Source organism: Pseudonaja textilis, chromosome 2, assembly GCF_049901715.1.
Source record: "Pseudonaja textilis isolate UNSWEBS1 chromosome 2, rPseTex1.2, whole genome shotgun sequence".
Classification (NCBI taxonomy): Eukaryota; Metazoa; Chordata; class Lepidosauria; order Squamata; family Elapidae; genus Pseudonaja; species Pseudonaja textilis.
The window spans coordinates 21,576,173-21,588,197 of NC_141991.1; the positions used below are offsets into that span (position 1 = coordinate 21,576,173).

The window sequence follows — 12,025 nt, forward strand, 5'->3', positions numbered from 1 at the left end:
ATGTAGAAGACGCTGTTGAGAGTGGGATCTTGCATGCCATCTTGTAGGTTATGGATCCTGTGATTACTTTTGATTATGCAATGAGCCTGCATTCAAACAAATGAAAAGAGACTGGAAACCATGTAAGGTTTTTTTTTTCCCGTTTAGTCTGAAGCTAACCACGGTAAACCAATTACCTAATTTTTTAAATTAAAGTTGATGGCATTGCAATGTGTGAACCCCACCAACTAACAAACCATGGCTTAATGTAATCAAGTCATGGTCTAATTGTTGGAGACTTTAAAAAACGTGATGTGTTCTTTGTGCCACCAAGCCGCGGTGGCGCAGTGGTTAGAGTGCAGTATTGCAGGCTACTTTGGCTGCTTGCCGGCTGCCTGCAATTGGGAAGTTCAAATCTCACCCCACCTTAAGGTTGACTCAGCCTTCCATCCTTCCGAGGTGGGTAAAATGAGGACCCAGATTGCTGGGGGCAATAGGCTGACTCTGTAAACTGCTTAGAGAGGGCTGTAAAAGAATTGTGAAGCAATATATAAGTCTAAATGCTGTTGCTATTGCATTAGGAAAGATTTAATGCATTCCAAAGGATCCTATTGTTATGTTAGTTAGATGGAAAAATCCTCCTTGCAAATACAGACTTTAAATAAGAGGGCTGCCCCTGAACATTTGTGGTTAGCTCTAGCAGGACCCAATGTGGAGAAATATCCTAGCTTTTTGTTGCTATAGTAGTGCTGTAGTGCTATTTAGGCTGAGAAGCTGTATGTACAATTCTCATATGAAAGAATACTTCTAATAAAGACATGCTGGCGACAGACTTAGCTCATCCCCAACATATTGAGAATGGAGATAACAATGCTACAGAGCCTGCAACCGATTCTCAAACAATGCTTGAGCTACGGATCCCAGGGAATTCACCTTCTCACTGCCAGTCATCCCTAGAGTGGTAAACAAGATAGGTAAGAAAAGACGAATCTGGAAGCTGCTGGAAAATGCTAGAATATAAGCCAAAGAGCTCTCCTGTGCCTCAGTCTCCTTTCCTTGAAGCAGGAAAAATGGGATTGGAGCCTCGGTCATGAACAGAAAAAGTATGTACTGCACAATATGTGGCTCTGGGTTCTTTGGCAGCTAGGTGTGTTTTTGTCATGAAGAAGGACACTGCAACATGACAGAGGCAGCGGAGGCTTTATTTTACTACATACAACTTATTTACAAGTAGGAGCTTCTATGTACAAAGACGTCACTTTCTCCGAGCCTCTTTCTCAGGGCTATTCACAAATAACAACCCCTCTGTTGCTAAACTACCATCTCCCCGCAACCTCCTTTCAGCTTTTCGCCAAGAGAGATAGAAAGGGAATTGGCTGTGTTACTGCAGAGCATGCTGAGCCTGTCTTGTCTTCCTGGATCTCGTCAGTCAACCCTCTGCATCGTGACTGCATGACGCACCTTCCTCTGGGTTTTCTGCCCAGCCATTCCTGGTCTGGGGCTTCCCCAAAGATTCCAAGCCTCAGCCTGCAACCAGCTGTCTCCCCGCTCCGGATTCAGGTGTGGTTCATCCTTCTGCCTGAGATTTTATTTCTCTTTTGCCAAGGAGAAGCCTCAGTCTGGTCCATTTCTTCATCCTCGTTACCCTTCCAGGGCCAGGAAATTGCAACTGCACGCACACACACACACACACACACACACTGACTAGGATGTTTCTCTCGAGCCAAAACATCTAACAGAGTCACTAGAGCTATGTTCTACATTTGCTAAAATGTGGTGTTGGAAGTTAAAGCCCATCCCTTACCTAGGAAAATTAAATATTTTAGGAAATACTTTTAAAAAGACAGAATATTTCCCCTAAAAGAGAAGTAGAAACTCAGAGAGGCAGAAACTCAGCCCCCCCGCCCCTAGCTTTTGTTAATGGGCCTGGACCAGTCTATTCTACGTAACAAAGATCTACCTCCTTCAGGAAGAACCACAGAATTGCCCTTCATTGCATCACCCACCAAGTTTCAACCAAACTTAGCACACAACTTACAAAGCAAGCTATGACCTCTGATAGCAACCAATCAGATAACAGATAATCAGAGTTGGAAGGGACCTTGTAGGTCATCTAGTCCAACCCCCCCCCGCCCAAGTGGGAGATCCTACACCATTTCTGACAGATGGGAGTCCAATCTCTTCTTGAAAGTCTCAACTGATGGCACCCGCACAATTTCCGAGGGCAAGCTGTTCCATTGATTGATCGTTCTGTCAGAAAGTTTCTCCTTGTTTCCAGGTTAAATCTCTCCTTGTTTAGTTTCCATCCATTATTCTTTGTCTGGCCTACAGGCACTTTAGAAAATAGCTTGACCCCTTTGTCTCTGTGGCAGCCCCTCAAATATTGGAAGACTGCTATCATGTCTCCCCTGGTCCCTCTCTTCATTAGACTAGTCATGCCCAGTTCCTGCAACTGTTCTTCATATGTTTTAGTCTCCAGTCCCCTAATCATCCTGGTTGCTCTTCTCTGTACTTTTTCTAGAGTCTCAACATCTTTTTTATAATGTGGTGACCAAAACTGGATGCAGTACTCTAGGTGTGATCTTACTAAGGCTTTATAGAGTGGTATTAGTACTTCCCTTGATCTCGATTGTGTCCCTCTGTTAATGCAACTTAGGATTGCATTAGCTTTTTTGGCTGCGGCTGCTGCACACTGCTGGCTCCTATTTAGCTGGTTGTCCACTAAGACTCCAAGATCCCTCTCACAGTTACTGCTATTGAGCCTGGTTTCACCCAGTCTATATGTGTACTTTTGGTCAGGATACTCTTCCTGTGCCCCAGGAAGTTCAAAGCCAGAGAGAGTATAAAACTCAGGGACTCTCAACATCTCTTCTCTTTTTTTGCCCAGGAACCTATCCTGTTCATCAATAAACCTTCTTTCCAAGCAACTTCAATGATTCCAGTGTCTTTTTCCCCACTTGGAACTGAACCCAGAAGGATATTTCTTCCAACAATGGCAACAGCTCTTTCTCCTTCACAGGCCAACCCATGACCGTCTCCCATAGCAACTAAGTCACAGTTCCGACCCCACAAACACCTATATACAAGGCCTGACCAATAGAAATGCTGCCTTCTTATCATATACTATATTATTTTTCTTTGATCAGATTCCACAGATAAAAGTGATTATATTATTATTAGAATTGTACAATTTGTTAAATGAAAATAGGATGGAAATTATGATGTGTGCATTATAATGAGATTAGAAAGGGACTTTGTTTTTAAAACATAAAGGTGGCAGAACTAAAAACTAAAAAGTGGGGTAAATAATGGATAATATAAACCAGTATGAATGTATGAATGTTTATTTGAATTATATTATAATTTGTTAAACACTGCAAATAGGACTATTAATGTAATATCTATAATAAAGGACATAATGTTAAGAATATAGAAATTGATATAAAATAACATATGGAAATGTTATTGATAATATGCATTAATACCAAACTAGATAAGAAAGTTAATAGTACCAATATGCAACTATTGTCATGTTTGTTTTAAAATGTAACAACTTGGAACCACACTGTTCACATAATGATGTGTTTATAGAAATAAAAAATAAAAAATGTATTTAAAAAAAGAGAAGAAATGCTGCCTGCCTCTGTCCCATGATTGACCTGGTTAGCACTCCTCCAAGACTACACCTGAGCTTCTTGTCTCTTTTTTTTTCCTACTGACTCATGGCGGCACCACAGCAGCCAAGCCAGGCCACTAAAACTCATATGACACACTATCATTTTCTTGGCAATTGTATTTTTACACATTCATTTTCAGCTGCAGAGTATCACGGCGTTATTCAGGTCACTGAGTATGATCTATGATATGGGCATGCTGAGAGTGCCTCTTTCATATCTCACAGAGTGCAGATAATGAGAGGACGTAACATTTTTCAATTTGCAATGCAGCTTTAGATCATTACCATTTAGCATTTAGATCACAAGTGCTCAGATCACTTGAAGTAGGTCATTCCATGAGTCCTTGCAAATGATGCTTTCTGGATGGTAAACCAAGAATCTAGACAATTAACAGCAGTACCCTGGCATTACTGGTTATATATCTATATATCTATATATATGTATCAGCTCTCCTGTGGAAGGGTAGCAGAGACTAGAGGGCTGTTCACATTCAAGGAATGGAAAGACACCTCACCTAGCTGGCACCTAGCAGTGCTTGGGCACCATCTAGTGGTTGCAATGCAAGCAGGCCAAATAGAATATTCATCAAGGTTTTTTCTAGCTAGTTTGCAGGTAGAGCCAGTTTGGTCTAGTAGTAGTTAAAGCACCAGGCTAAAAACTCAGGAGATAGTGAGTTCTAAATCTCACCTTACCCGCAATGCCAGCTAGGTGATGTGGATCAGTACCTCTCTCTCAGCTCAAGGAAGGAGACAATGGCAAATGTTGCCAGGAAAACTACAGGGCAGGCAGTTGATAAGGAGTTAAAAGTGTCTTGAAGGCACACCCACAAAGTTAGCAATAGCAAAGCAAGCCAAGCTTATCTTCCAATCATTCCTCTCCATTAATATAACACCGTTATTCTGCTGTAATCTGCTACATATGCATTATCAAACAGCCTTGGAATCGGATACCTCTGCTATCGTAGTCAGCAACTGAAGTAACAGAATGAAGTAACAGTAACAGATGAAGAAATGGCTCTGAAGAATGCAGAGCCATCTATGTATGACCTTCCACACATTGCTGAATTTCACCTCTCCGTATTTTGCATCACTGGTCACACTGACTGTGAACCTGTTAAGAGAGATGTTAGGACAGTGACATCTCAAGAGTTATAGCTTTCCGCTCCCTGCATTAAAATAACCTGCATCCAATTTCCTTGCATCTCTCTTTTTAAAAAGTCCTCTATTTGACTTCTCTCTGGCTGGGAGGATAACAAACCGTGTTAGATTAAGCTACAATGGGGCAACTAAGATTAGGCATCAAGTCATGATAGAAACTCTTCCAGAGACTTTCCGTTTGGGCTTAATTTTTTTGGAAAAAAATATGGAACTTTGATTTTATATATGTTGACTGCAGCAAGACCTATTGTATGAACAAAAACGGAAGGACATTTCAAGTCCCACCATGGACAAATGGCCACAGAAGCTGATGGAGCTGGCTAAATTGACTGTTGTAATCAAAGAAAATATCAATTGGAAGGGACCTTGTAAGTTGTCTAGTCTAACCCCACCCACCCAAGTAGGGGACCCTACACCATTTCTGACAGATGACACTCCAGTCTCTTTCTTGAAAGCTTCCAGTGATGAAGCTCCCGTAACTTCTAAATGCAAGCTGTTCCATTGGATAGAAGTACTTTTGTTTCTACATTGAGACCGTTTCTGGACCTTGTGCTTGTGGTGGGGAAAAAAAACCAAAACTTTGATGTTGAGTTTCACTGATTGTTTTTTTTTTTAAATAGAAATGGCTAGTTTTTTACTACTACAGAAAAGTAAAAGAAATGAGGTTCGATGGTAATGCTTTATTCTACTGCAACAGGGACAGTTGGAAATCAATGCTTTTGCTTTTTCCCTTCCGTGCCCTACTATTTGCTTTTGTATTCTATAAAAACATGTTTTTTAAAAAAAATAATTTTTCAGGTTAAAATGATGTATATGCTAGCTGGACCATGGCATCAGTGCTCCACAACTTTGGAGGCTTTAAAACAGGGGTGTCCAACCTTGGCAACTTTAAGACTTGTGGACTTCAACTCCCAGAATTCCTCAGCCAGCAAAGGCTGAGGAATTCTGGGAGTTGAAGTCCACAAGTCTTAAAGTTGCCAAGGTTGGACACCCCTGCTTTAAAATGTGTGGATATCCCAGAATTCCCCGGCCCAGCAAGAAAGTCTTAGGTTCTGCTACAACACAGTCCCAGGCTCACCCACCACCCTCACGTTTCCAAACATCCACCCACGCCCACCAGAGATCAAGCACCCCCACAATCATCTGAAAGACTCCGGCAGGCCTCTTTCGAGTCCCCCTCCTGGCGGGCTCGCGGGGAAGAGGGGGGAGATTCCGTCGCCTTCCAATGACGTCACCATCGCCTTTCCGGAAGCGGAAGGAGCTTGGGGATGGCGAAGGCGCTGGGGAAGAGAGCCCGGGGCTTGAGCCCGTGAGTGGGGGGTGGGTGCGGATGGCAAGTGCCCGGAGCGGCTCCGCCTGTCTGCAGGCCGCTGGCTCCGGAGAGCGAGCCTTGGGCGAGCTGCTGCTGGAGTTTTCCAGGGCGCAATACCGGGCCCGGGAAAGCGGAGGAGCAGCTGGAGGCAGCGCTGGAAGCAGCGGCAATAATAAGGTGAGGGCTTTCATGGGACTTGCTGCATGGCACCCGCCTTCCCAGCATGGCCATGCATTGGCCTCTTTTAAGATGGAGGAGGCTCCGGGTGACCCCACGCCTGCAGGCAGACCCACCTGGGAAGCCTCTTGCGCGGGACTTTTAATGGCTCTACTGGAGACGGGCGTGCTGCTTTCCTGCAGCAGGAAACCTGGAGCTGTGACACAGTCTTCAGGACAAAGAAATATATATCCACCGTTTTAAAATTGAACATTTAAGCATGGTTTGCACACTGTGATGCCTACCCTGGACGGGGTCAGCACTGTGCATACCTATTAAAGAAGTGGTGCTTTGTTGCCATTTTTTTTATCACTTGCATGTTTCCGATACAGGTAGACCTGGAATTACAACCATAACTGAGCCCAACATTTATGGTGCTAAGTGAAACATTAAGTGAATTTTGCCTCATTAAAGATTTTTCTTGTGACAATTGTTTAAATGAATCCTTGCAGTTAAGTTAGTAACACGGTTGCATTACTATTAATCTTCTCATCACTCCTTATCACCCACTCATCCCCTCCCACTTGTAACTTTGTTGCTTGTATCCTAACATTTTTATTGATTGTTTCCTAGTATGAGTTGATTGTTTATTGTATCCTATGACTATTATTAAGTGTTGTACCTTATGATTATTGATGAGTGTATCTTTTATGTATACTGAGAGCATTTGTACCAAGACAAATTCCTTGTGAGTCCAATCACACTTGGCCAATAAAGAATTCTATATCCATTAAGTGAATCTGGCTTCCCTGTTGGCTTTGCTTGACAGAAGATTGCAAAAGGTGATTGCATGACCCTGGGACACTGCAACCGTCATATATACATGCCAATTGACAAGCATCTGAATTTTGATTATGTGATGTGGGGATGCTTGCAATGGTCTTAAGTGTGAAAAATGGTCATAAGTCAGCTTTTTCAGTGCCATTGTAACTTTGAAAAGTCACTAAATGAACTGTTGTAAGGTGAGGACCAACTGCAGAAAGTTGCTCTCTTTTGATGTTCTTTTTTTTAAAGGAGTTTTTGCATGAAATTTATGTTTCTTTTTTGATGCTTCCTGAAAAAAATTAGAGAACTAAAAAGCAGCTGGGTGGGAAATTTTGTGTTGTACGAAGTAACACGGACTTTGTTCCCTAATTTGGTAGAAACTGTTCAGTACAGACATCCTAACTCTGTACAGATTCCAGCTTCATCTCATGAACCCTGATATTTCTAGGAAAATTATTCTAGTTTTTGCATAATGACCATTTCTATTTAAAAGTTTCCTTGCCAAGCTTACCAATAAAGTTTAGTCTTTTGAATGATAAGCATTTCAAATGAATGCTACTCCATGAACAAATATGGCTGCTACCTTGCAAATCCATGCAATAAATACTAACTGCTTAGAATATTTCTTGCTTGAATTTTTTGTATTTTAAATTATATTAAGTATCAGTGTTACTTCTTTTTTTTTTTTTGAGGGGGTGGTATTAAGCTTCTAAAGTTAAGGCTATTGTCCTTGAATGTATAATACTTTTGTGAGGTGTGCGACGTTACATTTGTAATAACTGCTTCTTACCCATACAGGTAGAGCACATTGAAAAATGCTGCCTTGAATTGTTCAGTAAGGATTATTGCTACAGCCTGATCCACAATGTGAATGGTGAAATCTGCAGTCATTACCCACGTCTGATGGTCATTTTGGAATATGAAAGCAGTGACCGAGAAAGACACACGTAAGTTGTGAATGTCCTGGGAAGACTCTGTATTTAATATCTAAATCAAATATCTTTGTGGAAAATGTATTTGCCAATCACCAAGTAGAAATAAATTCGTGGACATAAATCTGAACAGTGTTAAGAGTTGTATTGATTGACTGTGATCAAGATTATTTTGTGCTGTTAGTATATTATGAGGGTGCTTCCCTTGACTCAGCTTCACCAACTTAGAATTAGAATTCTTTAATTGGCCAAGTGTGATTGGATACACAAGGAATTTGTCTTGGTGCAAATGCTCTCTGTATACATAAAAGAAAAGATACATTCGTCAAGAGTCAAGAATCATAAGGTACAACACTTAATAATAGTCATAGGGTACCATAATCAATCAAATCATACTAGGAAACAGTCCATATAAATCGTAAGGAACTTCTGAGGAAATTTTCTGCATAGCTATTGTACTTCTTCCTGTGATTAGAATCCCTTTGATTTGGTGACTAAATAGTTCACTTGGATAGCAGAATAAACTGAGAATGTTCAGACAGCACTGATAAAGAGGGTGGTGTACCAGAACCAATCCTGATCTTAGTTGGACTAATTTTTATTAATCAGCTAAACAGAGTTAATATTGTGGCTCTCTTGAAGAGTCACTTTGTACATACCTAAAATCCTACATAGTAATACCGCTTTCCTGTTGGAAACTGCCAATCTTGAATCATACGAAATAAAAATGCTTTGTATTGTATCTTGTCAGAAATACCAGGGAATGTGTGTAAATGCTGGGCTATATCAGAAAGAATTGGACAATCCCATACAAATAGACCATAAATCTTACTAGCAAACTGTTCATGCAAACTTTTACACACTAAAACAGAATGCATTTTATTTAATCAAAAAGTTTTTGTGTGGCTGATTACATTCAAGTTGTGTACGATGTTATTTTGAAAATCTCTTGAAACTCAATAGCGGGTACTGAAGTGTCATGGTGAGTATGGGACTTCTGTTTTATTGCTGTTCCATGCATAGGTCACAAGTCATAAAGTGCATGACATTTCATATGACAGCGACAGCTATGTAGAAAATCTGTTAGATGATTTATGTCCAGAGTTGAGGGCTAGAAAGAGTAGGCCTGATTCTATTCCACCCAGCTCTCCTTTCTGATAACTTCACTCTACTCTGAAACTGTCAGCTTTATGCATACTTGCTTTTCTTTGTGTAATTAATTTCTGTACTTATGAACATTCCTAACCTTGGCTACTAGAGAATTGAGGTTCCATGCTGGAATTGTTAATATAATTGTGCATTCTGTGATGATGTAAGTGGACAGGGGTCAGGGGACGTTGTGTAGTGCCAGTTCTCAACAACTGAGGTTGAGAAATGCTGCACACACGAGGCTGCGGACAGCATGGCACCTGGGGGTTTAAGTAGTCAACAGACCTCCAAAGGACAAAACAAGATTGAATCTGATTAAAGGAAATTCCGAACACTTTTTTTTTTGAGATCGAACAATTTTAGGCATAACCTTATGTGTAACCTTAAAACTGTTAGGTTGCTTTCTGTGTGCGATGGGTGGTTTCAACATTTGATATAGAAACTAAAAATAAGTAAGATGGCTTTGTTTGGGTGAAACATTCCTGCATTTGATGTTTGTTTGTTTTCTATATACCATGACTTTTATCCTTCCAGATTTCAATGATTTTTTTTAATTGGCAACCTACTCAGCCTTCCAATCATTAAAATTTGAGAACGTTTAAATGAGGGTAGGTTAATGATGTTCAAAGATCACTGGATCTCCTGCTTTGATTCTGCTTTATACCTAGCAAGATCAGTCTTTTTCTTGCCATGAATTCCCAGGGCACAATGCACCTTTGGGACAAAAAAAACCCATAGTGAGCAGTGGTTTCACTTAACGACCATGACGATTGCTTAACAACTGAAGCCAAAAAAGTTATAATAACGGGCCCGGTTATATAGTGACCTGCTTCATGAATGTCACGACTTATGCTTGTGATGGGCAGGCTCCATTATGGTCATAAGTTGAGGACTGCCTGTTTAGATTAGCTCTGCTTTGCAGATAGAAGTGTGGGTTACCATAAACTTTATAAGCCAAAAAGGTTGGGTTGGGGTTTTTTTTTTTTTTTTTATTTTTTTTTTTTTTGGGGGGGGTCTTTTTTTGTTATTAGTTTAGGGGGCTTTTTTTTTTATTTTGTTTTTTTTGAATAATGTGAATTATTGCTTTTGCCAAAGTGACAAAATCAGCACTTTGTCATAAGCTCCTTCCTTTTCACACACACACACACACACGCACACACACAAACACAATTTAATGATATATTAAAAGGGAGCGGGGCTTGTTTTACAACAGTGCAATGTTGCTTTCCTCATTCTGCCTTCCTTGAAACCATCTCCCTCCCTCCCTCCCTCCCTCCCTCCCCCTCTCATATACTGTACATACATACATATGCACACTGCAGATATTTCTGGCTAAAGGCAAGAATGAGGGAAGGATTTCATATTCAGACGTTACCTAAATTAATATTTTAAAAAACCTTGCATAGTGGACCCGTTGATAATGTGGTCTCCCATGTCTGTACCACTTGGAAACAACAGCTATATTTTCCTTAAAGTGAGAACTCAACAACCACACCACTTACTAACGTAACTTGCAGTCCCAATTGTGCCCTACCTGTTGCTGTAACCCACTGTGCCAATTAAAGTCCATGATTATCCTTCCTTGTTCCTTCCTTGTTCCTTTATTTGTTTGTTTATTTGAACAATTGGAAATGAGGAATTTCCTGACAGAGAGAACAATCGAACAGCTTGCTTCCTTGAGTTGTAGGGGCTACATCACTAAAGGTCTTCAAGAAAAGATTGGGCAACTATTTTTCTGGGAAAGTATAAAGAACTCCTGCCTTGGGTGGGAGGTTGGACTAGAAGATCTTCAAGGTCCTTTCCAGCCCTAGGATTCTGTGAAATATAGTATTGTCTCACACTATGCTGCATCCCATTCTATTTGCATGTATCTGAATAAGAGAATTGGATTGTCCCAGCTGAGATGACATCTGGCTGATAAATGCCTGAACAGGACATAGGAGATCGTATAAGACATCAGAATATTGCTGTTTTCTGAAGCACCATCCATCATGCTTGGTCACTTAACAGTGAGACACTAATGAAGTGGACACAGAGCACCTGCATTTTCTGTGTCACATAAGAAAAATACATCTTCCTTCTCCTGTCCTGACCACTTTCTATCGAGGGATGATTTGAGAGCATCCTGTCCTATTGCATTACTGTCTGGTTTGGAAGCATTACTGCTTCAGACAGGAAGGCGGTGCAGAGAGTGGTGCAGGCGGCAGGAAAGATCATTGGCAGTCCTATATAGCATCAACCTTGTGATCTTCCAAGTTATCTTTTTCCACTTCATATTCAAAATTAATAGTGTGTGTGTGTGTGTGTGTGTGTGTGTGTGCGCGCGTGCACTAGCACAAAGCTGAAAGCACTAGCCTGAGGATGGCGAGTGGGACCTTGCCGAAACGTGGCCAAGGTACTCTTAATCCTACATGGGAAAAGACCCGAACACACCTAGACATGTATGTGTGTATGTATGTATGTATGTGTGGTATTCAGCTTTGTTCGGGTATTTTCCCACATCATTATAGTTGTGCTTTTAAAGTTGTAGCAACGTTTCGGCAGAATCTCTTCTGCCACCATCAGGCTTCTGTATTGTGTTCGTCTGTGAGTCAGGCTTTTACAGTTGTTTAAAGTCTGACTCACAGACAAACACAATACAGAAGCCTGATGATGGCAGATGAGATTCTGCTGAAGCATTGCTACAGCTTTAAAAGCACAACTATAATGATGTGGGAAAATACCTGAACAAAGCTGAATACCATACATGTAAGTACCCACGAAAACTTAAGAAAACACACACACACACATACACACATATAATGTGTATATGTGTGTTATGTATTGCATGTGTACACT

The 12,025-nt window shown here is 40.9% G+C and overlaps 1 protein-coding gene across 5 annotated transcripts in view; it reads left to right on the forward strand.

Moving 5' to 3' along the window:
- Nucleotides 1–5,943: 5,943 nt before the first annotated feature.
- MTMR14 (myotubularin related protein 14) overlaps nt 5,944–12,025 on the forward strand; it is a 108,889-nt gene continuing 102,807 nt past the window's right edge. For 2 of the 5 annotated variants that reach the window (XM_026717928.2, XM_087923462.1), the window contains exons 1-2: nt 5,944–6,302; nt 7,905–8,053. In XM_026717928.2, the coding sequence (XP_026573713.2) occupies nt 6,039–6,302; nt 7,905–8,053 (413 nt within the window). In that variant the 5' untranslated portion in view covers nt 5,944–6,038. The remainder of the gene's footprint in view (nt 6,303–7,904; nt 8,054–12,025) is intronic. The other 3 variants (XM_026717925.2, XM_087923463.1, XM_026717929.2) reach the window with 3 other exon arrangements.